Source organism: Saccopteryx leptura, chromosome 8 (genome assembly GCF_036850995.1).
Source record: "Saccopteryx leptura isolate mSacLep1 chromosome 8, mSacLep1_pri_phased_curated, whole genome shotgun sequence".
NCBI classification, from domain to species: Eukaryota; Metazoa; Chordata; class Mammalia; order Chiroptera; family Emballonuridae; genus Saccopteryx; species Saccopteryx leptura.
In genome coordinates this window covers 67859442-67887019 of record NC_089510.1, presented here as the reverse complement: position 1 = coordinate 67887019, position 27578 = coordinate 67859442, and the positions used below count along the sequence as shown (strand labels likewise).

Here is a 27578-nt window from a genome sequence, read left to right as displayed (position 1 = left end):
AGGGAATTGGTAAAAGAGGTTTTGTGGGAAAAGAGATTAACATTGAGAGAACCAGCCCTGTGATTTGTCTGAATAAATTATATCTAGTAATGGATTATATAGAATAATGCTTTTACAAAATAGAATTTTCTGTTAGCTTTAGAATCCTTTGTTCAAGTGTACTCTTACTTGAAACTGTGATATGGAAAGTGGAATCCCTGGTTAAAATCAGGAAGAAGAGAGTTTTTTCAGCCTCCCCAACATACATATTTCCCACACTCTCTCTCTCTCTGCCTGTCTACCTTCCCCCCTCTTCTCCTCTCCTGCTTGTTTCTCCCTCCCTTATTCTCCTCTCTTCCCTATATACACATAGTTCCTGAGGTATCTTAGTGCTAAGCACAATTGGAAGTCCTCAATTTTAGAGACATGATTAAAGCCACCCAGGTCATAAATTATTTTTATAAAACTCCTTGTTAATTAAATACTCTTACCGATTTGAACAAATAGATGAGAATGGCAGCAAAAGTTGATGTCTGGCCTTATATTTGCTTGTAAAAAGGGGACAAAAAATATGTGAGCTCAGGTTTGAGGGACACTTGATAATTTAACAAGTGAGAATACACAAAGGGATGTCCCAGAAATTATGTAACAGCAAGTTGAAGGTGAAAAAGTCACAAGACTATCTAGCTTATTGAGTGCAGAAATAACAAAAGGATATTTGGGAATTTTAATTTTGGTTGTGAACTTTTAAAATTTTAGTTCTCTTAATGTAGTCAGTCAGAATGTTAATATTTTCTCCATTTTGACTAGCCACTGTTGAAAGCAGCAGTATTCTTCCTGAACTATATTGGTTTTGTCATGTCAGCAAAATCCTCAACCTATTTTGCTTTTTATATTCCTGCTTTTTTAATGGGTTGTTTTAGGATCCATTTCAACTGTAGAAAATTTTCCATCTTTCAACCTGAGTTTTTCAGTCAAGGTGGTACTGGGGATTGGGACATGCAATTTTATAAGTAGAATAGCCAGAGGTTAGTAACTTGGTTGAAATACTAGACTCAGGACTAGACTCCTTTTATCATAGGCCCAGATGGTGTGGTGTTTCATCCTTTCTCATAATTGGATGATTCAGGGTCATCAATAACTCTTATTTGGAGAATCTTGTCAAAGATCGATAATGACTATTTATGGTAGATTTTCCTTTTGTATATGAACATTTTCATTGTTTGTGTTTCTAAGTTCTCAAAAATATCACATGGATACATTGAAGACCAAAGGCTTGGTGGAAGAGCAAAGTCATGGAGTCAGAACAACTCAGTTTGTTCCGAAACAATGTGAGTTCCCAGATTTAGCCCTGTCTAAAATACTAAACTTGGTTCATGTGCATATGAAATTGAAAAATGACATAATTGTGAAAGATGATGCACTAAACCTTAAAGCTTTATCAGACCCCAGAGCACTCACTGGTTTATCCAGTATCAGTTGTTTAGTAAAAAAGTTATTTTAAGATAAAGCAGATTTATAAAATATCTCTTGATTATTATTATTAGTTTCTATATATATATTACACTGCTCACAAAAATTAGGGGATATTTTCTAGCTTCATACTCATTTTGAAATATCCCCTAATTCCTGCTTACAAAAACGGGGATATTTTATCGCTTCATATTCATTTTGTGAACCTAAAATTAATTTTTTATATTAATTTCCTTGTCTTTATCCACTTGCTGTCCACTAAATGACATTAAATGATAGCTTACTGGGCGCATGCGGGAGTCTGTCTGACTGCCTCCCCGCTTCTAACTTCGAAAAAATACCAAAAAAAAAATGATAGCTTACCAAATGAGCAGATAATCAGTCAGCTTACACTAAAGATTATATTTAAAGAAGAAAGCAATTTATTCATGTTTAAGGAACTTGATTTGTAAGGAGGTTAGTGTTTGGAATTTATTCTAACATTTCAATGTAAAGTCAGTGCCTTGATACTTTGGAGGCTGTGTAAGTTGAAATTCTAGCTATATATTGATTAATAAAGAAGACACTTTATTTTTTTCTTTACCATCCTCACAGATAGAGTTGTGGAAACAAGGGGACCTCTCTGTCCAGTGAGGAGTGAAAAGAGGTACATGGTTCAGTTCATTCTGTTTTCTTTTGACATTTTTCTTATTTTATAAGTTATGAGTAACCATGTCTGAAGAATTGTGAATTCTTCTCAACTCTGCTGGTTGGTCAGCATATATGGGTACATAGGTAGCTTTTGTGTCAGATGCCCTAACTTGGGAGAGTGCCTTTGCCTCCTAGGCATTAGGAGTTGGGAGATGCAGGTGCCGTTTAGAAAGTGTGGTTGTGGTGGACATCTCTAGTATGTGAACAGTGAAGGCAGTTCTACATGCCTTAGCACTTGGGATGATAGTTCATACAGCATAGTTTGGTAAAGTATGTGTGGCCTATGGGCAAGATCTGGTCCACCTGCCTGCTTTTTGTAAGTAAAGTTTTATTGGAACACAGTCATTCTCATTCATTTGCATATTGTTTATGGCTGCTTTTAAACTGTAATGGAAGTTAAGAAGATGTAACAAATCATAGACCTGCAAAGCCTATGTTACTATCTGATGCTTTTTAGAAAAATTTTGCAGACCCTTGGTTTAGTGGCCTATATTAAACTCAAGGCAATTTTTGTTTACAAATTATTGTATTTATCTCATTTCTTTTGTGTGTGTGTGTGTGGCAGAGAGAGAGAGAGAGTCAGAGGGAGGGACAAATAGGGACAGACAGAGAGGAAGGGAGAGAGATGAGAAATATCAGTTCTTCGTTGCGGTTTAGTTGTTCATTGATTGATTTCTCATATGTGCCTTGACTGGGGGGTTACAGCAGACTGAGTAACCCATTGTTCGAGCCAGTGACCTTGGGCTCAAGCTGGTGAGCTTTGCTCAAACTAGATGAGCCCACACTCAAGCTGGCGACCTCGGGGTCTCAAACCTGGGTCCTTGGCACCCCAGTCTGACACTCTATCCACTGCACCACTGCCTCGTCAGGCTATATCTATCTTATTTCTTAGACTAACTAACCTTTACCAGATTAAAATCATCCAGTAAGTCTATAATCTCTCTCTTTTTTCCTCAGGTGTTCAAAGGGGAAGTTTTTGGATACAGAGAAGACCGTTGGAATCAGACTTGAAAATGAAGGTGTAAGTAGAAACCCTAGTTAAATTTTATATCATTTTACTCTTTCACCTGACTTACTATTAATATTTTGGTGCCCATGAAAAATAAGGAAGTCAATGTGTTAATTTTCTTTTTTTTAGCATGCACTTGCGTGCAGAGAGAGAGAGAGAGAGACAGGAAGGGAGAGAGATGAGAAGCATCAACTCATAGTTGCAGCACCTTAATTGTTCATTGATTGCTTTCTCATATGTCCCTTAACCAGGGGCCTCCAACTGAGCCAGTGACCTTAGGGCTTAAGCCAGCGACCTTGGGGTTTCAAACCTGGGTCCTCAGCGTATCAGGTCAGTGTGCCACCACCTGGTCAGGCAGCTTGATTTCTAATTACATTTTCTTTGAAAAAGCAGGAGGCATTGAAGATATACATACAACTTTCGCTTCTTTCCGAGTTGTTGGATTTTTTTTTTGACAGACAGAGAGAGAGGGACAGATAGGGACAGTCAGACAGAAAGGGAGATGAGAAGCATCAGTTTTTTTCGTTGCAGCACTTTTTAGTTTTTCACTGATTGCTTTCTCATATGTGCCTTGACCGTGGGGCTGTACTAGATGGAGTAATCCCTTGCTCAAGGCAGCAACCTTGGGTCCAACCTGGTGAGCTTTGCTCAAACCAGATGAGGCCGAGCTCAAGCTGGTGACCTCGGGGTCTCGAACCTGGGTCATTCCGTGTCCCAGTCCAACGCTCTATCCCTGTGCCACCGCCTGGTCAGGCTCAAGTTGCTGGATTTTTATCTCTGTGTAATGAACACCTTCTGTGAGAGACCAGTATGCCTCCATCTCTACCTTTATGGGCGTTGTCTGGCTTCTTTTAGAGAATTTTTATTTTTTATTATTTTTTTTTTTGTATTTTTCTGAAGCTGGAAACGGGGAGAGACAGTCAGACAGACTCCCGCATGCACCCGACCGGGATCCACCCGGCACGCCCACCAGGGGCAATGCTCTGCCCACCAGGGGGCAATGCTCTGCCCCTCCGGGGGGTTGCTCTGCTGGGAACAGAGCCACTCTAGTGCCTGGGGCAGAGGCCAAGGAGCCATCCCCAGCGCCCGGGCCATCTCTGCTCCAATGGAGCCTTGGCTGCGGGAGGGGAAGAGAGAGACAGAGAGGAAGGAGGGGGGGGTGGAGAAGCAAATGGGCGCTTCTCCTATGTGCCCTGGCCGGGAATCGAACCCGGGTCCCCCGCACTCCAGGCCGACGCTCTACCGCTGAGCCAACCAGCCAGGGCCTAGAGAATTTTTAAAACCATACTTCTCAGGAAGAGATATATGCTCAGGACTTTATTTTCAGAGTCAAGATTTTAATATTGAAAATACTATCATCAATCTTATACTTAGATTTTTTTTTTTTTTTTTTTTTTTTTGAGAGAGGCAGGTATAAACAGGAATGTCGAGCTGCTCCTGTGTGTGCCCTGACTAGGGAGTTGAACCAGTAACCTCTGCACTCAGGATGATATAACTAACTGAGCTATCCAGCCAGGGTTTAGTTGTTTTTTTTTTTTTTTTTTTTGTGGTTTTTTTTTTTAAAGAACTAGAGGAAGGGAGAGAAAAGGGAAGGGTAAGGGAAGCATTCATTTGTTGTTCTACTCAGTTGTCCATTTTTGGTTGCTTCCCATGTGTACCTTGTTCAGAGATCGAACCCACAACCTTATAAGTATGTTCCAGTGATCTCTATAACAATACCAACGTTTTTGTTTGTTTTTGCCGGGGACCAGCGCGGTTCGTAATTCTGGGTCTTGAGTGAGAATGGAGTGGAATTAAGAAAACGGACTCATTAAGAAAAAAGGATGGGATCCGGAGGCCTCTTCAATGCAGATGGCAGTATAGCCCCAGTTTGCTTTATTATATAGCCATATGCAAATCAAGAAAGTCCTTGATACAAAGTTACACATCTGAGGCAAAAACAGGAACTCTCCCAAGGCATAAACAGGAATCCCCCCACCTTGCATAAGCGAAATCAGCCAACAACTGAACAAACAAAGAGTAAGAGGAAGGGCATGTAATTGCTTCCAGCAACTTAAGCAAGCAAGTGAAGTGGGTGCAAATACTCAGCATCACAGCCAATATGGAGGTGGAGGGGGGAGAACTTAGCCTTTTGCTAAGCCTCGAATTTACAAAGGCATTTTGCCACTTGCAGTCTACAACATGTTTTTAGATTTTATTTATTGATATTAGTGAGAGGAGAGAGAGAAAGGCAATGGAGAAGAAGCGGGAAGCATCACTTCATAGTTGTTACTTCTATGTGCTTTGACCAGGGAAACCCAGAGCTTTGAACAAGCAATCTTAGCATTTCAGGTCAACACTTGATCCAGTGTGCCACCACAGGTCAGGTGCAATACCAACATTTTGAACAATTTATGGCACACACTCCATATACAAAAATATATTCCTAAATTAAATGCAGACTTGAACCCTGGCTGGTTTGTTCAGTGGATAGAGCATCAGCTCAATTTACAGAAGTCTCAGGTTTCATTTCTGGTCAGGGCCCACATGAGAAGTGACCATCTGCTCCTCCTCCCCTCCCCCCCATCTCTCTCTCCCCTCTCACAGCATGGCCCTGGACACTGAGGGTAGCTCTGTTGGAGTGCATCAGTCTCATAATTAAAAATAGCTCGGTACTTCAGCTTTGGCTCAAGATGGGGCGGGGGTTGCTGGGTGGATCCCGGTTGGGCACATGCAGGAATCTATCTCTCCTCCTCTCACTTAAAAAAAAAATGCAAACTTGAAGTTTTAGATATTACATATCTTAGACACATACAAGTACTGAAGTATAGGGGACTGCTTTGTGTTAAGTACAGTATCAGTTTGATTACATTTCTCTTCTACCATTACATCTCTTAATAAGAATTAGTCTTTTTTTTTTATAATTGATTTTCGAGAGGGAGCAAGGAAAGGAGAGAAACACTGATTTGTTGTTCCATTTATTTATGTAGTCGTTGGTTGGTTCTTGTATGTGTCTTGATGGGGGATAGAAACCACTGAACTACCTGGCCAGGGTTCATAAGAATTAGTCTTAAGGAGAAGTCATACTCTCTTCTTTTTAAAATTTAATTAATTGATTTTTAGAGAGAGAAACAGGAAGCATCAACTCATAGTAGTTGCTATCTGTATGTGCCTTAACCAGGCAAGCCCAGGGTTTCAAACCAGTGACCTCAGCGTTCCAGGGTGACGTTTTATCCACTGTACCAGCACAGGTCAGTCAAGGATAAGTCATACTCTTAAGCTGTGATCTTAAGTCATAAGTTTTAGAACATTACCTTCTCTAATGTCCCCATTTCCAGTGATTGAGAGTGAAGCCTTTTATGTTTAATTATCATTTGTCACCTGTGGAACCAAAACTGAAAGAAGAATTGGGACTTAAGCTGGGGGGCGGGGTGGGAAGTAGCGGTGCTGCTGCTGGCGGTCATGGTGGTCATGGTTTGCTGACTGGGTGACGACTACATCATGACTCTGTTTCTCCTGAACCTAAGACTTTGCTGTCTGCAACCATGGGAACGGTCAGCAGGTACTGGCTTTTTGGACCAGTATACTTGGGAGTTAACTAGAGTGAAGAGTGCTGGCTAGTTGTATAGAGAGTGTTGTTCTAGTTCAAAGCTTTATTTTTACTTTTTTTAAAAAATTTTATTTATTGAATTTTAGAGAGAAAGGGAGAGAAAGAGAGAGACATTGATTTGCTGTTTCACTTATTTATACATTCATCGGTTGATTCTTGTATGTTTTATGTGCCCTAACTGGCTATCAAACCTGCCACCTTGGCATATCAGGATGATAAATCAGCTGAGCTGCACAGCCAAGGTCCAAAGCTCTGTTTCTAAATAAATTTCCTAATTTTAAAGTAGTTTGCCTACCAGATTAAATTCAGATTAAGGGTCACATAGGGTCATGATAAGGAAGGATCTTATCAGAGTATCTGGGATGCTGACAGAATTCTAGCATTGACATGAATGGTGTTTACATTGGTGTTAATCTGGTAAATTAATATCCCAATAAATTCAATTAATAAAAAATAACTGATATATTAATGTTTTGTGCATTTTCCTATACTTCATAATTTATTTTAAATGATGAAATAGAACAAGTTTTCTTAGTATAAGGATAGCTGTGGTTTAATCTGAGTGATGGGATTATAGGTTATGTTTTTTGCTGTTTTTAAAACTAAAAAATTTTTTAAACTAAATTATTTTTAATTCTGATAAGATAACTGAAAATACTTTTCTTGTTTACCTTCAGGGAAAATGATGAGTGTTCTGTTTCATGGGTTTTTTTTACCCCCTTTTTATTGAATTTATTTGGGTGACACTGGTTAACATAATTATATAGGTTTCAGGTGCACAGTTCTATGCACATTGTCTGCACACTATTCTGTTCATGGTTTGCTCTTGAGGTATCCTGTGAGCCTTACATCTTGAACACTTTTTGGTTCCTCTTGCAGGAAAAGATGCTAAATATGTATATACTCCTTTGAGGATTTGCTAACTCTCTAATTCTTTCAAGATAATGTCACTGATTTATATTTTATGTATTGTATATGTTTATATATACAAGTATTAAAGAAGTCAATAGAATATATAAACTTTTTTGATCAGAGGAGAGGACACCAGCTGGAACCTGATCTATCTGAAGAAGTGTCGGCCCGACTCCGCCTGGGCAGTGGAAGCAATGGCTTGTTCAGGAGGAAAATGTCAATACTTGAGACAAAAGAAAAAAATTGCTTAGGCAAAGAGAGGGATAAAAGAACGGATGATCTTCTTGAACTTACAGAGGTATTGTTTCTTTTGTTGATCAGAATCAGAGACATGTTTTTAAATAACCTCAGTTATTCAAGACTTGGGTGACTGTTTTGAGGAGTTTCTCCAAGTGAGGGGTAAATGTATGAAAGAAATCGGACTCAAGAGCTATTCAGTCACTGGCCCCAATGATCTTTGGTGATCTGTGAAGGTGGCCTAAGGGGTCAGATTAATGTTGAACAATTGTGGGTAGACATAATTGTCCCACATTGTGGGATGTAATGGATTCTTTGTAGTCTTTTTTTCTAACCTTAAAATATTTTGAGTTACATAGTATGGGTTTGGGATGAGGAATGAGTTCATTGTTTTGATTATGGTGTACTAAAATGCCTTTTTTGTTGATTATTACATTTAAAAATAGTAACACATTATGGAAATAAAGGTAATTAAAAATTCTCATTTTAAAGGTGAGCCCATATATTGCCATCTTCTTCATTGTTTGAGTAAGTGATAGTCCTAGTCAGTGAATATCTTTTGAGCACTTATATTTGGGCATGCAGGTAGAGAGAGAGAGCCATAAAATTAAAAAATTGTGTGCCGTGGGGGAAAGCAATATTAACAATATTTGGCTGAAATAATTTTTATTGGATTTATACAGTGGTCAGCAAACTCATTAGTCAACAGAGCCAAATATCAACAGTACAACGATTGAAATTTCTTTTGAGAGCCAAATTTTTTAAACTTAAACTATATAGGAAGGTACATTCCTTACTGAGGTAGCGCCCGCATGTAGTATTTTGTGGAAGAGACACACTCAAGGGGCCAAAGAGCCGCGTGTGGCTCGTGAGCCGCAGTTTGCCGGCCACTGGTATAGATTCAGTCTTGTAGCTTAAATACGCACTTATCTGCATAATTCTTTAGATCAAGCTGTCTGTTTAGTAAGAACTAAGTTGTTAGACTGTTGCCTACTTTTCCAGTTTTACCTGTTTGCTGACTCTCCTCATGTCCAAAATGGATAGTATGATTTTATAGGTGGCCTAATTGAATTACTTTGATGTGTTTAAATCAGGGGTCCCCAAACTACGGCCCGCGGGCCACATGCGGCCCCCTGAGGCCATTTATCCGCCCCCGCCGCACTTCCAGAAGGAGCACTTCTTTCATTGGTGGTCAGTGAGAGGAGCATAGTTCCCATTGAAATACTGGTCAGTTTGTTGATTTAAATTTACTTGTTCTTTATTTTAAATATTGTATTTGTTCCCGTTTTGTTTTTTTACTTTAAAATAAGATATGTGCAGTGTGCATAGGGATTTGTTCATAGTTTTTTTTTATAGTCCGGCCCTCCAACAGTCTGAGGGACAGTGAACTGGCCCCCTGTGTAAAAAGTTTAGGGACCCCTGGTTTAAATAAAAGTGTAGGAGGAAAATAAAGTATGAAGGTACTTTAAAAAAAAAACTGGAAAGAGCAAAGGCTAGTATTTTAGACACTGCTAGGTTTAAGTCTTGGCTCTGCCTTTTAATAATTAATGACTTGAGCATGTAATCTAAATTCTCTTAGCATTACCTCTTCTATAAAGTGTTGATATTTTCTCCACAAGCAGGGATTAATGATGTGCTTCAAGAATCTGGAACCTTGTTTGGCCCATAGTTCTCAATAAATGGTAGTGGGATAATTGAGACTGTACCTTAAATGTAAATATTATTAACAAATTATTCTTTTCAGAAGCTAATAATTCAAGTACTATTTTAAAAAAATTATTAGTAAGGCTGCTTTGTAGTCTTAAGTTTAAATATTTTCATACTTTAATTTGGTATGTATTTAATAGTATATTTTTCTCAAGGGTCAGATGTTACAGAGGTGAAATTGGCCTTTTTCAGTCTTAGACTTTGAGTATCTGATAGTGGTTTTATATTAAAGTTACAAGCTCTGGACTTTGTGATTCAGGACATGGAAAAGGAGATCAGTAACGCCCTAGGTCATGGCCCGCAGGATGAGATCCTAAGTAGTGCTTTCAAATTGCGAATCACTCGAGGAGATATCCAGACCTTGAGGAACTATCACTGGCTCAATGATGAAGTAAGTTATACCCCCTCCCCTTTAAAAATTTTTTTTATTGATTGATTTTAGAGAGAGAAGCATTCATTTATTATTCCACTTAGTTACTCGTTCACTGGTCACTTCTTGTTATGTACCCTGACCAGGAGCAAACCTGTGACATTGGTGTTTCTGGATGATGCTCTAACCAAGTATTTTTCAACTGCCAGTCTGGGTACGGTGCACCGGAAATTTTGTATTTCGTGTAGGTCCATGAAAGAGTTAACTACCCAGATTTTGTATGAAGATTAGAGACCCAATGGTCTTAAGTGAATTTGCTTGTGCTCAGAATGATTTCTGCCTTAGCAGTCCCTGAAATAATTCTCCTGTTTTCACTGGTCCCAAATGTAAAAAGGTTGAAAACCACTTCTCTTACTTACTGAGCTAGCCATCCAGGGTCCTCCCTCCCCTTATACTACCATTATGCATCACTATTTACTAGCCACAACCGAAGTGAGATATACCCAATTATAAGAGGTTGGTAAATCAGCTTTTAGTTTTGTCTAAAAAACATCCTGAACCTTGGAAAGATGGTTAATTCTAATTGTTTGCTGCCTTGAATTAGCACTGTCTCCCTCTTCTGTATCTGTGCTTCACTTCATCCACCACTTCATTTACTAGACTTCAGTGACATTTTTATAAACCCTGGGTGCAGCTGATGAATGGAAGAAGGCAGGAAGTGATATTTTATTTTAGATGAATTCATTTTTAAATAGGAGCGTTTTATTTTTTTTAAATAAAGGGATGTATTGATCACTATTTGTACACTATTATATGTCTTTAAAAATTTGCCTGATTGTCACCTTGTATTCGTACATATTTAGCTAAAGTTAGCTTTTAGTTCTTGCCAATTTTCCAGTTGGTCCTTTACCCAACTACTCAGTCCCTTCACTTTCTTTCTTTGCCTTCCTTCCTGCTTCCCCCATGACTAGTGTCATATAAACACATTCTTCCAAAGCTAGTATATTTTGTTTCACTTTATAAGTAATATGTTTATTTTACAGAATTTAGAAAATAAAGGAAAAGTAGATTTTATCATTCAGAAGTGCCACCACTAAAAAAATCAATAAAATATTTTGATATATTTTCTTCCAGTTAATATTTTCAAATTGAGGTATAATTTATATGTAGTAAAATTTACTTTGTTAGCATTTCTGCATATTTTTTGTGATACAATTACATTTTACCTTTTTTTTTATTGCAAGCTTCCTCCTTGAGTTCGTTTTTTTGTTTTTCATTTGTTTATTTTTTGCAAGGGGTAGGGCAGACAGGTACAGACAGGACCAGAGATGAAGAAAATCAATTCTTTGTTGTGGCACCTTAGTTGTTCATTGACTGCTTTCTCTTATGTGCCTTGACTGGGGGGGGGGGGGGGGGGCGACTACAGCAGACTGAGTGACCCCTTGCTCAAGCCAGCGACCTTGGGCTCAAGTCAGCGACCATGGGGTCATGTCTATGATCCCATCCTCAAGCCAGCAACCCGCGTTCAAGCTGGTGAGCCTGTGCTCAAGCTGGATAAGCCTGCGCTCATGCTGGCCACCTCGGGGTTTCAAACCTGGGTCCTCAGGATCCCAGGCTGATGCTCTATCCACTGCGCCACCGCCTGGTCAGGCTTGGGTTTGTTTTCTTGATTTTCTTACTAATAGGCCTCAAAAGTACAATTTCATTCCTTCTTAGTCCCTCCCATTTTGTGCTGTTTATTTTTATTTTTCATTTTCTACCATAGAGAGTGCTTTTATCCCCTTCTCTGATAAGAAGACCCCAGGCTTCTTATCATCTAATCATAATTTTTTGAGGTTAGAAATTTAGTTTTGATAATGTTCTTTTCATGTTCTCATGTTTATTCTCTTGGTATTACAGATCATTAATTTTTACATGAATCTTCTGGTGGAAAGAAATAAAAAACAAGGTTATCCAGTACTTCATGCATTCAGTACTTTCTTCTATCCCAAATTAAAGTCTGGGGGTTACCAAGCAGTGAAAAGGTGGACCAAAGGGGTCAATCTCTTTGAACAGGAACTAATTCTGGTACCTATTCATCGGAAGGTACATTGGAGCCTGGTGGTGAGTTGAAAGACTTAATTAATTGTTTGAGTTTGGATAATGACCATTTTCTTAATGAAGGCTACCCTTTTCTGTCCAGTGGAAGCCCACACTATATGCTTAAAGGCATACTTTGCAGGTGCCTTCTTCGTTCTTGAGTTGAACAACTTGGAAAGATAGAAGAGAGTTGTTGTAGCTAAGTAGCTTTCATTTTTAACAGGAAAGAGCTTTAGTCCACATGGGTAATGTATTTTGAGATTTCATAGAGAGAGGAGAGAGAGAGAAAGGGGGGGAGGGACGGGAAGCATCAACTCATAGTAGTTGCTTCTTGTATGTGCCTTGACCCAGCAAGCTCAGGGTTTTGAACTGGCGACCTCAATTTCCCAGGTCGACATTCTATGTCCTGCGCCACCACAGGTCAGGCCATGGGTGTTATGTATTTTGTTTACAAGATAATGGTATAGGTTGTAGAAAAGTAAAGTTACAAGGAAAAAGAGTAGAAAAGAAATCTCATTACTGTGGGAGGGCTACTAATGTTTTGGGGGTTGAGTTTCTAAGCCTTTTTGTAGGAATAGAAGTATAATTTTATAGAAATGAAGTTCTTATCATTTGTGATGTTTTATAAAAATGTATCTTAGACATCCATTCATGTTGGTACATGTAATGATGGGTTTTTGTTTTTTTTTTTTTTGTATTGATGTTTTTTAAAGACGCTTTTCTTTTTTTAGAAATAAAATTCTCATTCCTCTTATGATGGTTTCTGCATGTTGCATTTTTCCATTATAGGTGATAGACCTAAGAAAAAAGTGTCTTAAATATCTGGATTCTATGGGACAAAAGGGCCACAGGATTTGTGAGATTCTCCTGTAAGTCAAAGCTAAAAATCTTCACTGTTACCTCATTATGCCCTTGTTGAGTGCTCTGTCTTCTATCTAACCCTTGTAGTCTAATGTATAGTGAAGGCTATCTCCCCAGTTCAAGACTTGTCTTGAATTCATCTTTTTGTTTAAAAATAACCTAGTATCTGATCTTAACTGAGAAGTTTTGTTTAGTAGCATCATTGAAAGCAAATTTGTCATGTGTTATAATGTAAAATATATCTTACTGGAATCCTGTGATTTGAATTAGCTTTCTTTAGGATTGATACTTTACTCTGAATGTTCTAAAAGGAACGTCAGCTAGGGAGTATTATTCCTTTGAATTCTTAAACCCACATAGGTCTCTGTGCTTTCCATGATGGTTGAGTTCATCTCTTAGAACCCAGAGGTAATTTTTAAATTAAACTATATGGTTTGTAGGCAACTATTTAAAATAGTCATTCCTAGAAACCTGCCTTTTATGCATAAGGGGTGACATGAATTTCAGGGTGAAGAAGCAGATCCATTAGGTCTGTTTTGAACCTCTGCTGCTCAATGGAAGCCAGTGCAGGTCCTGGTTTTAATTTTAGTAAGGATACTAAGATAACATTAATAAGGATACTTCAGTACGAAACCTGTTAAATAAATAATAGGAGGGAAAGTTAACAAATTTTAAAAACAATTCTTTTTCATGAATTGTTTTTATGTGTGTTTTTCTTTCTTTCTTTTTTTTTCTGAAGCTGGAAACAGGGAGAGACAGTCAGACAGACTCCCGCATGCGCCCGACCGGGATCCACCCGGCACGCCCACCATGGGGCAACGCTCTGCCCACCAGGGGGCAATGCTCTGCCCATCCTGGGTGTCGCCATGTTGCGACCAGAGCCACTCTAGCGCCTGAGGCAGAGGCCACAGAGCCATCCCCAGCGCCCGGGCCATCTTTGCTCCAATAGAGCCTTGGCTGCGGGAGGGGAAGAGAGAGACAGAGAGGAAAGCGCAGCGGAGGGGTGGAGAAGCAAATGGGCGCTTCTCCTGTGTGCCCTGGCCGGGAATCGAACCCGGGTCCTCCGCACGCTAGGCTGACGCTCTACCACTGAGCCAACCGGCCAGGGCTATGTGTGTTTTTCTTAAATAAAAAAGTACAGAGAAATTAGATTTTTAAAAACTTTAAAATTTTATTTATTGATTTTAGAGAGAAGGGACAGAGAGGAGACAGAAGCACTGATCTGTTGCTATATATGCCCTGACTGGGGATTGAACTGGCAACCCTTGCATATTGGGGTGATGCTCTAACCAGTTAAGCTATCCGGCAAGGGCAAAAGTATAGAGAAATTTTTAAAAATTGTAAGATACACCAAATTGTTTATAAAGCAGTTATGTACATACCCATGTGTGTATATACACATACACATATATTATCACATGTATAGAAATGTTCTCATTGGAATTACACAGCCAAGGTTTGCACAGTGCTTAAAACAGGCTATAAAAAACTTGCATTTTTATTTAAAAATTTAAAAATTTATTGATTAGAGAAAAAAACCCATGTTGATTTGTTTATCCATTTATTTATGCATTTATTGGTTGATTCTTGTATGTGCCCTGGCCAGGGATTGAGCCTACAACCTTGGCATATTGGGACAATGTTCTAACCAACTGAGCTCTCTGGCCAGGGTCTTTCAAAGTATGAAGAGTTCAACTCCTGTAGGTATTCGAGGCCTACTCCCTTTCCTGATACCCCTAGTCCAGCCTTTCTGAACTTTTAATATTATTACCTCCCTACTCTATCCCCACCACCAAGAAAAATTCAATTTCTCCATTACAAGAGAAAAATAACACTAAGGAATAAGACCTTTTGTGTGTTAGGCTGAGCTTCAGAGGGTTACAAGCCATTGAAATACCTGATTTTTCTTTTCTGAGAGCCAGTTTTCACCCCCTTGGGGGCAATATTGCTGCTCTCATTGAAAGTACGTGCCATCCTGTAAAGTTGGTTTACCTTTGGTGCAGGTTAGGATGAGAACTGAGATATCTGGGTTAAATTTGAAAACCTAGTGGAGATTTGTATAAAATTAATCACCCAATACTTAAGAATATGTCTCCTAAGAATTAGAAAATTCTCACATAACCACAATGCCACTATCATACTTAAGAAAACTAGCAATCCGTGCCTGACCAGGTGGTGGCACAGTGGATAGAATGTCAGTCTGGGATGCTGAGGACCCAGGTTTGAAACCCCTCAAGGTCGCCAGCTTGAGCATGGGGTTGCCCCCAAAGGTCGCTGGCTTGCCCACGGTTACTGGCCTGAGCGCAAGGTTGCTGGCTTGAGCAAGGGGTCACTGGCTCAGCTGGAGGCCCCCAGTTAAGGCACATAAGAGAAAGCAATCAATGAACAATTGAAGGGTCGTAACTACGAGTTGATGCTTCTCATCTCTTTTCCTACCAGCCTGTCAGTCCCTGTCTGTCTGCCCTGTGTGTCTCTCTCTTTCTCTGGCTCTCGCAGAAAGAGAGAGAGAGAGGGAGAGGAAGAAGAAGGGAGGGAGGAGAGAAAGGGAGGAAGGGAGAGAGGGGAAGGGAAGGGAAGGAAGGAGAGAGAGAGAGAGAGAAAGGGAAAGAAAATAAATTAGCAGTCCATAATATGTAATACATGGTTCATATGATTCATGTTCTGATTTTTTTTTCTCCTCTATCCAGGAAGCTAATCAGGGTTTATGCATGTACAAGTTCAGCCTCCTTTAATTTAAAATAATCTGCTTGCCATTTTTTTTTCTTTTCTTGGGAATGGCTTTTATTTTTTTAAGAGTCTAAGCCAGTTCTTTATTTTATCTGTTTTTAAGTGAGAAAAAGTTGTAAAATGAAGTCATTTTTAATAGAATAAAATGTGTGTTTTTACATTGTGTGTACAGAGGTGAATGAAGTAGAGAAGTAGAGGAATACATGGCAAACTAGTAATAGTAATTAATTCTAGAGTTGTTATAGGGTTGTTTGCCTTTTACATTTCTCTGTTAATTAAAAAAAAAAGCATGTACAATTTTTATAAGCAGAAAAATAAATCCCGAAAAAGATGTATTTGAGAATGACATATCTGTTTTTTTGTTTGTTTTGTGACAGAGACAGAAAGAGAGACAGAAAGAGGGACCAATAGGGACAGACTGACAGGAAGAGTGGAGAGAGATGAGAAGCATCAATTCTTCATTGTGGCACCTTAGTTGTTCATTGATTGCTTTCTCATATGTGCCTTGACTGGGGGCTCCAGCTGAATCAGTGACCTCTTGCTCAAGCCAGCCACCATGGGGTCATGTCTATGATCTCAAACTCAAGCTGGTGAGCCCGCACTCAAGCTGGTTGAGCCTGTGCTCAAGCCAGCGACCTCGGTGTTTTGAACTTGGGTCCTTCGCATCCCAGACCCACGCTCTATACCGCGTGGTCAGGCGAGAATGGCGTATCTGTTGAACATCACACCAAGTTCTTTGTAATTTTAATATCTTCACAGGCACTCATTAATATATTTCTTGTTGTCTTTTCAGTCAGTATCTACAGGATGAAAGTAAGACCAAAAGAAATACTGATCTGAATCTTTTAGAGTGGACGCACTATAGCATGAAGCCACATGTAAGTGATAATTTTCTGTATTAAAATACTGTATTTCCCCATGTGTAAGATGCTCCCATGTATAAGATGCACCTTAATTTTGGGACCCGAAATTTGAAAAAAAGGACAAGTGCAAAAGAGCAGGAAATGCAAGTAAAAAAATCTACAATGAGTGCAAAAACAAGCCCGAAAAAGCAGGAAATGCAAGTAAAAGAAATCTACAACCACTGTACAAGATGCACCCATTTTTTAGACCCCAAATTTTTCAGGAAAGGTGCGTCTTATACATGGGGAAATACGGTGCTTTGTTGCATTTACTGTCAGAGGCATATTACTTAGACCTGACTTCCTCTTCCTGTCACACACTCAACCTTAGGCATCAATTCTACTCAAGTGTATGTACATCTTAAGACTCAACTATTTCTCAGTCTTGTAACCAAGATGTTTGCTTCATAGCCTTTATCTTCATGCCTAAATTGTAAATGTTTATGTGCTAGCATGTCTCTGAAAAAATTGAAGGAAAAATTAAAAAACAAGAAAACTTAATAAATTCAGGTCAGCTACTTTTCTTTTTTTTTTTTTTTTTTTTTTTTGCATTTTCTTTTCTGAAGCTGGAAACAGGGAGAGACAGTCAGACAGACTCCCGCATGCGCCCGACTGGGATCCACCCAGCACGCCCACCAGGGGGCGACGCTCTGCCCACCAGGGGGCGATGCTCTGCCCACCAGGGGGCGATGCTCTGCCCATCCTGGGCGTCGCCATGTTGCGACCACCCTGGGCGTCGCCATATTGCGACCAGAGCCACTCTAGCGCCTGGGGCAGAGGCCACAGAGCCATCCCCAGCGCCCGGGCCATCTTTGCTCCAATGGAGCCTTGGCTGCGGGAGGGGAAGAGAGAGACAGAGAGGAAGGCGCGGCGGAGGGGTGGAGAAGCAAATGGGCGCTTCTCCTATGTGCCCTGGCCGGGAATCGAACCCGGGTCCTCCGCACGCTAGGCCGACGCTCTACCGCTGAGCCAACCGGCCAGGGCCTTCAGCTACTTTTCTTGTTGGCCCTAATGAAAATGTGAAGTTCTTGTTCAAAACTTACTTAGATTTTGTATATTTCACTCTTAAGAGTCCCATGCCATGGGTCCTCAGAGTCAAGTATGCTGTTTGTGAATGTGCTTTGGATCTTGCCAGATTTGAATCTCGTTCAGTGTTGAGAAATGCATACATCTTTAAGTCCTAATTGCTTCTTTTTAAAGTAAGCTACATGAACTCAGTTTTAATCCTAACTTGTGTCTATCTAGCCAAAACATTTTTGTTTCTGAGTTGAATAATTAGAAAGGTAAGTTTTGAAATTTCCTGAGGAGAGTACAGATATAAGGAGAATCTGTTAGGATGAATACTATGCTCTGAGACATGTAATAAAGAAAACAGATTCTCTTTTATTTTTTCCCAAAGTAACTTTATTTTTGTCTTCTCAAACATATCAGAGCAAATGGCCATTTTCTAATGTTGAAACCAGCAAGGTTAGTGAGGAAGTTAAGCCACCATTTCCATCCACACTTCCCAGCTGCACAGGATTGTAAGAAGGGCAGTCACAGTGCCCATCGCGGGGCAGGTGTTAGAAGAAGCAGGAATAGGTCAGAGCACAACTGCTGCCTGTTCTGCACCAGTGAACCACAGAGGAAGCTGCCTTCTAAACGCTCCTGTTTTCACTGCCTGCCATCTGTTCTTTTTTCCTTAAAATCCCAAAGTTCAGGGGTTGTGGTTGCTCCATCTAGAGTCTTCGTGGGGGTTGGAAACCCGTGTGGGGTGTCTGAAGGCCCTGTGCACAGATTATACTATCCCCCCCCCCAAAAAAAAATAGTCCCAGGGTTTGCAGTTTTGAATGTCAGCATGCAGTGGTCACTACCACCAAGGCTGTCTGGGAACCACATGGCGTGGCTGGTTTCCTGCTGAGCATAAAATGCTTACTCCCTGGCCCAGACTTTTTCTAGAATTGGCAATGGGTTTAAGGGCAGACCAGTGGACTGGAAACATTTCCCAGGGGCTGCAGGTGGAAGATTGCTTGGGAAGACCCTGTGAGGATTCCACTGGGGGTTCAGGAGGCACGGCCCAGCTGGGGGTCCTGTTGGGGAGACCCTCAGGAATGCTTTGTCAGGGGCACCAGGCCCTGCAGTGCGGCTGCTGTCCCTCGCAGAGCTGCCCGTCCCGCGTCTTTGGTTTTTTCCCAACCAGGAGCAAACAGAAAAGAAACAGCCAAGGTATATTTACTTCTTTTTTTTTTTTTTTTTCATTTTTCTGAAGCTGGAAACGGGGAGAGACAGTCAGACAGACTCCCGCATGCGCCCGACCGGGATCCACCCGGCACGCCCACCATGGGGCGACGCTCTGCCCACCAGGGGGCGATGCTCTGCCCATCCTGGGCGTCGCCATATTGCGACCAGAGCCACTCTAGCACCTGGGGCAGAGGCCACAGAGCCATCCCCAGCGCCCGGGCCATCTTTGCTCCCATGGAGCCTTGGCTGCGGGAGGGGAAGAGAGAGACAGAGAGGAAAGTGCGGCGGAGGGGTGGAGAAGCAAATGGGCGCTTCTCCTGTGTGCCCTGGCCGGGAATCGAACCCGGGTCCTCCGCACGCTAGGCTGACGCTCTACCGCTGAGCCAACCGGCCAGAGCCATATTTACTTCTTTAACCAGACTTCCTCCACCCACCAATCGTTAAACCACTTGACTTAATTACCTTAATAACATGGTCTGTTTAAAAACAAACAAGCAAACAAACAAACTTTTTTCTGACCTCTTTTTTCTGACCTGGTGGGAGGATGAAATGATGAAACAAGAAAATTTCACATAAACGTCAAAATACAAGTCACAGCAAGTGAGTTCTTTTTTTTTTTTTTTTTTTTTGCATTTTTCTGAAGCTGGAAACAGGGAGAGACAGTCAGACAGACTCCCGCATGCGCCTGACCGGGATCCACCCGGCACGCCCACCAGGGGCGACGCTCTGTCCACCAGGGGGCGATGCTCTGCCCATCCTGGGCGTCGCCATGTTGCGACCAGAGCCACTCTAGCGCCTGAGGCAGAGGCCACAGAGCCATCCCCAGCGCCCGGGCCGTCCTTGCTCCAATGGAGCCTTGGCTGCAGGAGGGGAAGAGAGAGACAGAGGAAGGCGCGGCGGAGGGGTGGAGAAGCAAATGGGCGCTTCTCCTGTGTGCCCTGGCCGGGAATCGAACCTGGGTCCTCCGCACGCTAGGCCGACGCTCTACCGCTGAGCCAACCGGCCAGGGCGCAAGTGAGTTCTAAACATACACGAGGTCTGTGAAATGCTGACGTGAGTGGCTGAACCCAAAGTGAGAGCTGGGCAGACGCTGTGGGAGCAGACAGCGCCTCCTGCATCCAGGGCCATCCAGCGCTCCCTCTGGAGCAAGCCAAAGCCCAGCCGCACCATCCTGGTCCTCAGGCAGCCGGTTTACGTGAACCTTCACTGTCCCTCAGCTGAGTGCAAAGCACAAGGCCACAGCACAGGCAAGACCTGGGTGTGGGGGTGCTCAGGGCATCTATCCGGGGCAGTGGCCCCGCAGCAAGCTTGAGTGCTAACAGTGAAGACACCCAATGGCCTTCTAGTTTAAAAGGACAAAACTGAATAAATATGTAGAAATAAATGTGAAGATAAAAAAAAAAATCTGGACTATGCACCAAATGAACCACTGGAATTTGGGACCCCCCCCAACCCTGGGGTAGGGTCTGAAGTTAACAAAGAATCCACAAAGTGAACTTTTTACCTACTACTGCACGCCGCCTCCCTCCACTTCCCATGCAGCTCACCCACTCTGTGTAGCTACAAAGCATGGGTATTTAACCAGCAGGACAGCCCCTGCTAGCCAGTGCTCTAAAGCGGCCTGAGCTGCTTGCGGGATTGTCTTGGGAATGCTACGATGACAGTCGGCTACTTGTGGCCACTTTGGCTAAAATGGTCCACTGGGGCGGGCGCTGCCTGAAGCAGGGCTCTGTTGCATTGCACCGATGCAGCAGGAAGGGCCCAGGAATCGTGTCCTAGTTGGGAGCTCAGATGGAGATAATCAAGGGCAGAGCACCCCACTACCTTCCAAAACTTGACCACACACAACTACAGGTAAGTCTTGCAAAGTGGATCGGAGTAACCGGCAGATACTAGATACTACGTGTCCAGATGGTGTGGCCTTAATGGAGGGTGCTTCTATTATACTGTCCCTAAAATGATTGTGATAGAGCAACTGATTGTCCATTTTAAAATGGTCATTGCTGTCTGTGTTATTGAAATCTAAGAAGTCAGCCCCCCTAATCAGACAGCAGTTCCTGATGTGCTCACAGAATTGTTGACAAAAGGTATTTTTTCTAAAATCAAGATTCAGTATCAAAAATAAAATTCTAAATTTGAATGTTTATATCCACATAATTGATCTATAGTACTTTAATTTCCACACATCTGAGCACAGCAAGAAGGTGGGTGATGGGAGATGGTGGCTCAGCTGCGTGGTTCCTGCTTAGGGTTCTCCTCCATCCCGTTTGGAGAGCCGCACCAGCTGGCGCTGGACCCTGACCTCGCTGGCAGACTGCTGAGAACCTCCCCGTCACAGTTCCCGGAATTATTGGAGATGGCACAGCAGCAGGAGGGCTGGTGACTGCAGAGCTGGCTGAGCCCCCTCTTCCCTCGCTCACCGAGGTCGCCGTAGTCCTCCTCCATGTGCTTTGACACAAACTGCAGCGGCTTGATGTGATAAACAACAAAAGTGAGGTCGAACTGGTCGCACCGGTTGGTGTGCCAGATGAGAAACCTCAGGAAGTTGAACCTGGAGCACTTCCTGACGAGGATCAGGTCAAAAGACCCATCTCCCAGATGGGCAGCAGGAGACAGGCCACTGGGGCACCTGGGACAAGCACAGGACATGTTGATGGCATTGATGGCCAGGAACTTGCCACAACTATCTCCTCCTCCTTCCTCCTCCTCCCTCCTCCCTCCTCCTCCCTCCTCTTCCTTCCTCCTCCCTCCTTCTCCTCCTCCCTCCTCCCTCCTTCTTCCTCCCTCTTCCTTCCTCCTTCCTCCTCCTCCCTCCTCTTCCTTCCTCCTCCCTCCTTCTCCTCCTCCCTTCTTCTCCTCCCTCCTCCCTCCTTCTTCCTCCCTCTTCCTTCCTCCTTCTTCCTTCCTCCTTCCTCCTTCCTCCTTCCTCCTTCCTCCCTCCTCTTTCCTCCTCACTCTCAAGCGACCTCTGCTTTTCCTCCAGCTGCTGCTTGCTTTACCTGCACATGAAGCCCCCCTACCCCATCCCCGGGTCCCACATAGACCCCACCGTGTGCTGGAAGGAAGGACATGGTTTCTTTGTAGCAGTGATGTGACAGGAAGGTCTTCAAACCTAAGTCGCATCTGGCAAAGCCCCATCCACTAGTGACACTGAGCACGCAGCCATTCGCCATTGTGGTGCACCACGGACACGCTCACTGGCAGCAAGTCCCCCCGTCTGTTAATACTGTGGGGATGACGCTGATGCGCAGTGGGCTGGGCACAAGCACTGCCCGGGGCTCGTTCTGGCCCACGCCAGTGCTCTGATCCCGCCAGTCAGCTGGTGCAGGACCTCTCCAAACATGCTGTCCCTGCCAACCCAGAGGACTCCATCATACTTGTCCATGTTCATCTCGTACAAAGTCTCCTTGGCATGGTTATTGGGTTCCGTGACGATCTCTTTGGTGGAGATGGTGGCCAGCGTGAACAGTGGCATCATTTTCCTCTGGTAAATCCATGTGCCTTGTCCTTCCCCTGGAACAGGTCAACGAACACCAGTAGATGCTTCAGTTTTCAGGTCAGCTTCTCCAGCTGTTGGCAGAGGGTCTGCAGCCACAGGTGCACAGCTGCTCGTCAGCACCGCAGAAAGTCACCTGAGTACACTTCCAGGGGCGGCGCCGGGCTCTCTTCACAGTGCACTGTGAAAGTAAACACCTTCCCCTTTTCTGCCATTTTCCACTGCCATAGTGTTTCCTGTGACTGTTTCTTCCACGGCGACGATCTCGGACGTGGGCACCAAGCAGGCACCCACGCCAAAGATGCCAGCCCCAGGCTGGGCCACCAGTGCAGCAGCGCCCTCGTGGAGTCCAGGCTCACGGTGCAGTGCTGCCGCTTTACCCACAGCACTGAGCGCAGTAGTTTGGCCGCCCCCGTGGTGCCAGCCCTGCAGGTGCCGGCTGGGCAGGGTAGGGTGGCCAGCGGGATGCAGACATTGAGGGCGAGAGACCCCTCCCTAGCTGTCCCTGGAGTCCAGCTGGCAAGATTCTCTTTATTTGAATATTGGGGTCTGTAGTTCTCCCCAGTCTGTAAGATACTGGGCTAGGGAGAAAAGCGAGAAGTACCCAGCATATGTATGGGTGGTGTGCATGCTTAAAAGATGTTTTCTATAATAATAGTCTGTATTTCTTTGAATAAAAGTTGAGTTGTGGTCGTTGAGTATGTTTCCAGCAGTGGAATCAGACTCTCTTACACTCTAATTATATTGTGCTCATTTAACTGAGAACCAAAGTGTGTAAGGGGCTGGCCCAGAGTGTGCAACTGGGCCTGGGGAGTATGTTGAGTTTATTTCGTCAGCTGGGTTTGGAATTCAGTTAGATTTTGGCTTATGATACCCTTTTGCTTCAAGATAAAACTGAGTGATCAAGCAGGATCTCCTGATTGGTTAAAGCCTATCAAGAGACTTTTTATCTTGCAACTGTGAGAGGAGTCTCATTTTTCTGGCTAGGGAAGAGAAGTTCAAGTCTGCAATACTGACATAGGTTAGTTGTCTTGTAAGCGTGTTTCTGATTGAGCCACACTTAGCCCTTTTTACAATTTATAAATATTTCTGAAATAGTTCTGACTAGAATTCCTTTTCCTGGTAATATACCTACTGTACTTTCAGTTGGTTCTTTGTATGAGAGCTAGGGATGGAACTCTCTCCTTTTCTCTTTCCTCCGGAAAACATTTTCTGTGGGGTCACATACTCCATGTCATTATTAGGATTCTTTTTCTTCTTTTTCCAAGTGAGAGGCGGGGAGATAGACTACTGCATGTGCCCTGGCCAGAATTTACCCGGGAACCCCTGTTTGGGGCTGATGCTCTGCCCATCTGGGGCTGTGTTCACAACCGAGCTATTTTTAGCATCTGAGGCAGAGGTTCCATGGAACCATCTCAGCGTGCAGAGCTAATGCGCTGGGACCAATGGAGCCGTGCTGCAGGAGAGGAAGAGAGAGGGGGATGAGGGAGGGGTAGAGAAGCAGATGGTAACTTCTGTGTGCCATCCTGTGCGTCCTGACCGGGAATGGAACCCAAGACGTCCACACAGTGGGCCAAAGCTCTACCACTGAGCCAACTAGCCAGGGACATGGTTAGGATTTTTTTTTTTTATATAATTTCATTTTTTTAATGGGGCGACATCAATAAATCAGGATACATATATTCAAAGATAACAAGTCCAGGTTATCTTGTCTTTCAATTATGTTGCATACCCATCACCCAAAGTCAGATTGTCCTCTGTCACCTTCTATCTAGTTTTCTTTGTGCCCCTCCCCCTCCCCCTCCCCCTTTCCCTCTCCTTTTCCCCCCTCCCCCCGTAACCACCACACTCTTACCAATGTCTCTTAGTTTCACTTTTATGTCCCACCTACTTATGGAATAATGCAGTTCCTGTTTTTTTCTGATTTACTTATTTCACTTTGTATAATGTTATCAAGATCCCACCATTTTGCTGTAAATGACCCAATGTCATCTTTTTTTTTTTTTTTTTGTATTTTTCTGAAGCTGGAAATGGGGAGAGACAGTCAGACAGACTCCCGCATGCACCCGACCGGGATCCACTTGGCACGCCCACCAGGGGCAACGCTCTGCCCACCAGGGGGTGATGCTCTGCCCCTCCGGGGCGTCGCTCTGCCGAGACCAGAGCCACTCTAGCGCCTGGGGCAGAGGCCAAGGAGCCATCCCCAGCGCCTGGGCCATCTTTGCTCCAATGGAGCCTTTGCTGCGGGAGGGGAAGAGAGAGACAGAGAGGAAGGAGGGGGTGGGGGTGGAGAAGCAAATGGGCGCTTCTCCTATATGTGCCCTGGCCGGAATCGAACCCGGGTCCCCCGCACGCCAGGCCGACGCTCTACCGCTGAGCCAACCGGCCAGGGCCAATGTCATCATTTCTTATGGCTGCGTAGTATTCCATAGTGTATATGTGCCACATCTTCTTTATGGTTAGGATTTTTAATATCACATAAAGATTGATTATGGCCTTACTGGTGGTGTTGCAGTGTATAGAGAGTTCCCTGATGCTGAAGTCCCAGGTTCAAAACCCCAAGGTTGCTGGCTTGAGCAAGGGGTTACTGGCTCAGCCTAAAGCCCCCCGCCCCTTGCCCCGGCAAGGCATGTATGAAAAGCAGTCACTGAACAACTACAGTGATGCAACTATGAATTGATTCTTATTTCTCTTTCTTTCCCTATCTCTCACGCTAAAAAAAAAGGACTATTTGTTTTTGTGTAATGCCACATTTAATGTTTTCCTTTATAATATTGTCTACCTACATTAGTATTTAGAAAAAATGAAAAGTTTGTATTTGATAAAACTTTACATCTTTTCCCTTCTTTTTATTTAATTTTAGGAGATTCCTCAACAGTTGAATGGGAGTGATTGTGGAATGTTTACTTGTAAATATGCAGATTATATGTCTAGGGACAAACCTATCACATTTACTCAGGTGAGTGAAGACCCCTCCTCACCCACCTACTTACTAAACAAGGTAAACTTAGAGCATGCTACCAGTGCCTGGCACACATGAAGGTCTTGCTACTGCCATTGCTGTAAACCTTGGCTGTAGCCCTGCTCCTGCTAGTGTGAGGGTTTGCCCTGCATCTGCTCTCAGGTTTGTCCTGGTCCTTTCTGACCATTGGGTCAGTTTGCTGTCTTTCAGCTCCAGGATTACTGGCTTCGGAGTATTACTGACACTTTTAGCTGAGGGGGGCATGTCAGAATATGTAACAGCAGAGGGAACTTGGGCCTTGTGAGAACTTAAGCCACAGGTCTAAGATGCAGCTATGAGTTTTGCTTTTTCCTTCTGTTCTAGTTACTGGTTTTCCATAGCCCTGTATTTGAGTGGAAATTAAAATATGTTGGGCACTCTTGAGATTTTGTTTGCAGTAGTGGATTCTCAACCCTTTTTATAACTGACAATAGCCCCTTTAAAAATATTTTTCTTTAATAGACCTCATATTGATAGATGTTGTCTCCCAAACTGTACTTATTGAATAGTAGGACTGATAACCCCATTCTAAGCTTTAGGACAACATGAAATGACTAGGGCTCCCATGCTGAATTAATACAATTTCAGTCTCAAATAAAGGAACCTATTATTGGTTAGTTTCAGTAGTTTTATTGAGAGTAAATGTACAATTTATACTTCATGGTTTGAGCTATTTAAAATATACAAATCCATGCATTAAGACTTTTTAGGTCCCTCCAAAGAGCAAATCACCAGTTTGTAGTAGAGTAGTATATCCAGCTATGAGACATCGGAAGTACCTCAAGGGAGTAAACTTCTGATTTCATCAAAAAGAGGACTAGTTGAGTTATAGGTGATTTTGGATTTATCTTGTATGTTGCTGCTTTGAAAATTGTCCCATGTAGTGATTATCAGTTAAAGCAAATTACATATTAAGCATCTCATTTTTTGATGCTTTTAAGTAATAAACTGTTATCTGTTCTGAGCCTAATAACATGAGGTTTAAAGGGGAGAAGTTCTATTTGAATAGTATTGGCAATACAACATTTGGTAGAGCAGATTGAAATTTGTGGACTTGTTTTTTTCTTAGAGTTCATGTTTTTCTCATAAAACAGCAGAATGTGTTAATTTTGGAATGTTTTGAAAATAAATGTAAGTAGAAAAGCGATATATTTTTTCTAAATGTGTCACCACTTGGATATTGCTATTTTTGGTACACGTTTTTGTTATGAAGTTGTTGGACTCTATTGTATAATTCTGCATCCTGCTTTGATTTTCCTTAACATGTAAAAATATACTGCTCACAAAAATTAGGGGATATTTCAAAATGAATATGAAGCAATTAAAAAAAGAAGCATTTAATTTTTTTTTATTAAACAACATCAGAAAAGCAAACGACAAGTCAAAGAAAGTTGTTTGATTATGCAATGAGATGCAAAACCAACTTTTATTCCATTGGTGAAAATGCACTGTACAAAAGGCTGAAAGTACTGGAGTGTCTGCACGTTCCCTGATCTTGAAGGTTCATTTTGAAATATCCCCTAATTTTTGTGAGCAGTATACCGATGATATATATCAGTGATTTTCAACCTTTTTTGAGCCGCGGCACATTTTTTACATTTACAAAATCCTGGGGCACACCACCTACCAAAATGACACTCTTAACACAGTACATATTATACATATAGTTAATAATATAGTTTCTAAATGTATTTATACTCACTTAGTGTGAAACCTGGGCCTGTTTTGATGAACACAAAAGGGATATCCTGGCAGGAATGGTAGAAAGACACACACGAAGCTCTTCCTCAACAGTTCTCAGTCTCTCTCTGTTTTTAGTTTTTTATCACAGTCAAGCTTGAGAAGCTTGAAAGGGAGCAATGTCAAAATAGCTTTGTTGGCCAGAATGGGGAACTCCTTGGCAACAGATAACCAAAAACTGTCCAAAGGAAGATCAGCAAACTTTAGCTTTAAAGTTAGATAACATTGTGTTGCACTGTATATCACCCTCTGCGGGGGCCTCTTTTAAAAAGAAAAAGGTCAAATATCTATATACACCATCAGGATAGACATAACCAGCTGAAGCTGAGGCTTCATCTGGTGGCGGCAACATTTACCTCCAGTGTGCGGCAGCCTGAGCAGGGACCTTCCTGGGTGTGGATGAGAGGCGGCCTACTATTGGTTTATCGCTAGTGGTCGGGATGAATCCTAGAAGGTGATTGGTTAGTGAGCGTTCCCTGTGCCTCCACTCTTCCTGTCGCTGATAGCTGGAGGGATTGTGAGGGGAATGTTTATGTTCGGATGGAGGCGGCTGGCGGCGGGCTGGATAAATAGCCTCCATGGGCCG

The 27578-nt window shown here is 42.6% G+C and overlaps 1 protein-coding gene and 2 pseudogenes across 4 annotated transcripts in view; 1 reads left to right on the top strand and 2 right to left on the bottom strand.

The window, feature by feature from the left end:
* Positions 1-27578, top strand: part of SENP2 (SUMO specific peptidase 2) — a 52007-nt gene that overhangs the window by 19999 nt on the left and 4430 nt on the right. For all 4 annotated transcript variants that reach the window (XM_066346823.1, XM_066346825.1, XM_066346824.1 and 1 more), the window contains 9 exons: positions 1216-1310; positions 2047-2098; positions 3100-3163; positions 7774-7950; positions 9856-9987; positions 11866-12069; positions 12835-12914; positions 16427-16511; positions 25115-25210. In XM_066346823.1, coding sequence (XP_066202920.1) covers positions 1216-1310; positions 2047-2098; positions 3100-3163; positions 7774-7950; positions 9856-9987; positions 11866-12069; positions 12835-12914; positions 16427-16511; positions 25115-25210 — 985 coding nt within the window. The remainder of the gene's footprint in view (positions 1-1215; positions 1311-2046; positions 2099-3099; positions 3164-7773; positions 7951-9855; positions 9988-11865; positions 12070-12834; positions 12915-16426; positions 16512-25114; positions 25211-27578) is intronic.
* On the bottom strand, positions 20982-21893 carry LOC136379937 (ceramide kinase pseudogene; annotated as a pseudogene).
* On the bottom strand, positions 21950-23484 carry LOC136380056 (ceramide kinase pseudogene; annotated as a pseudogene).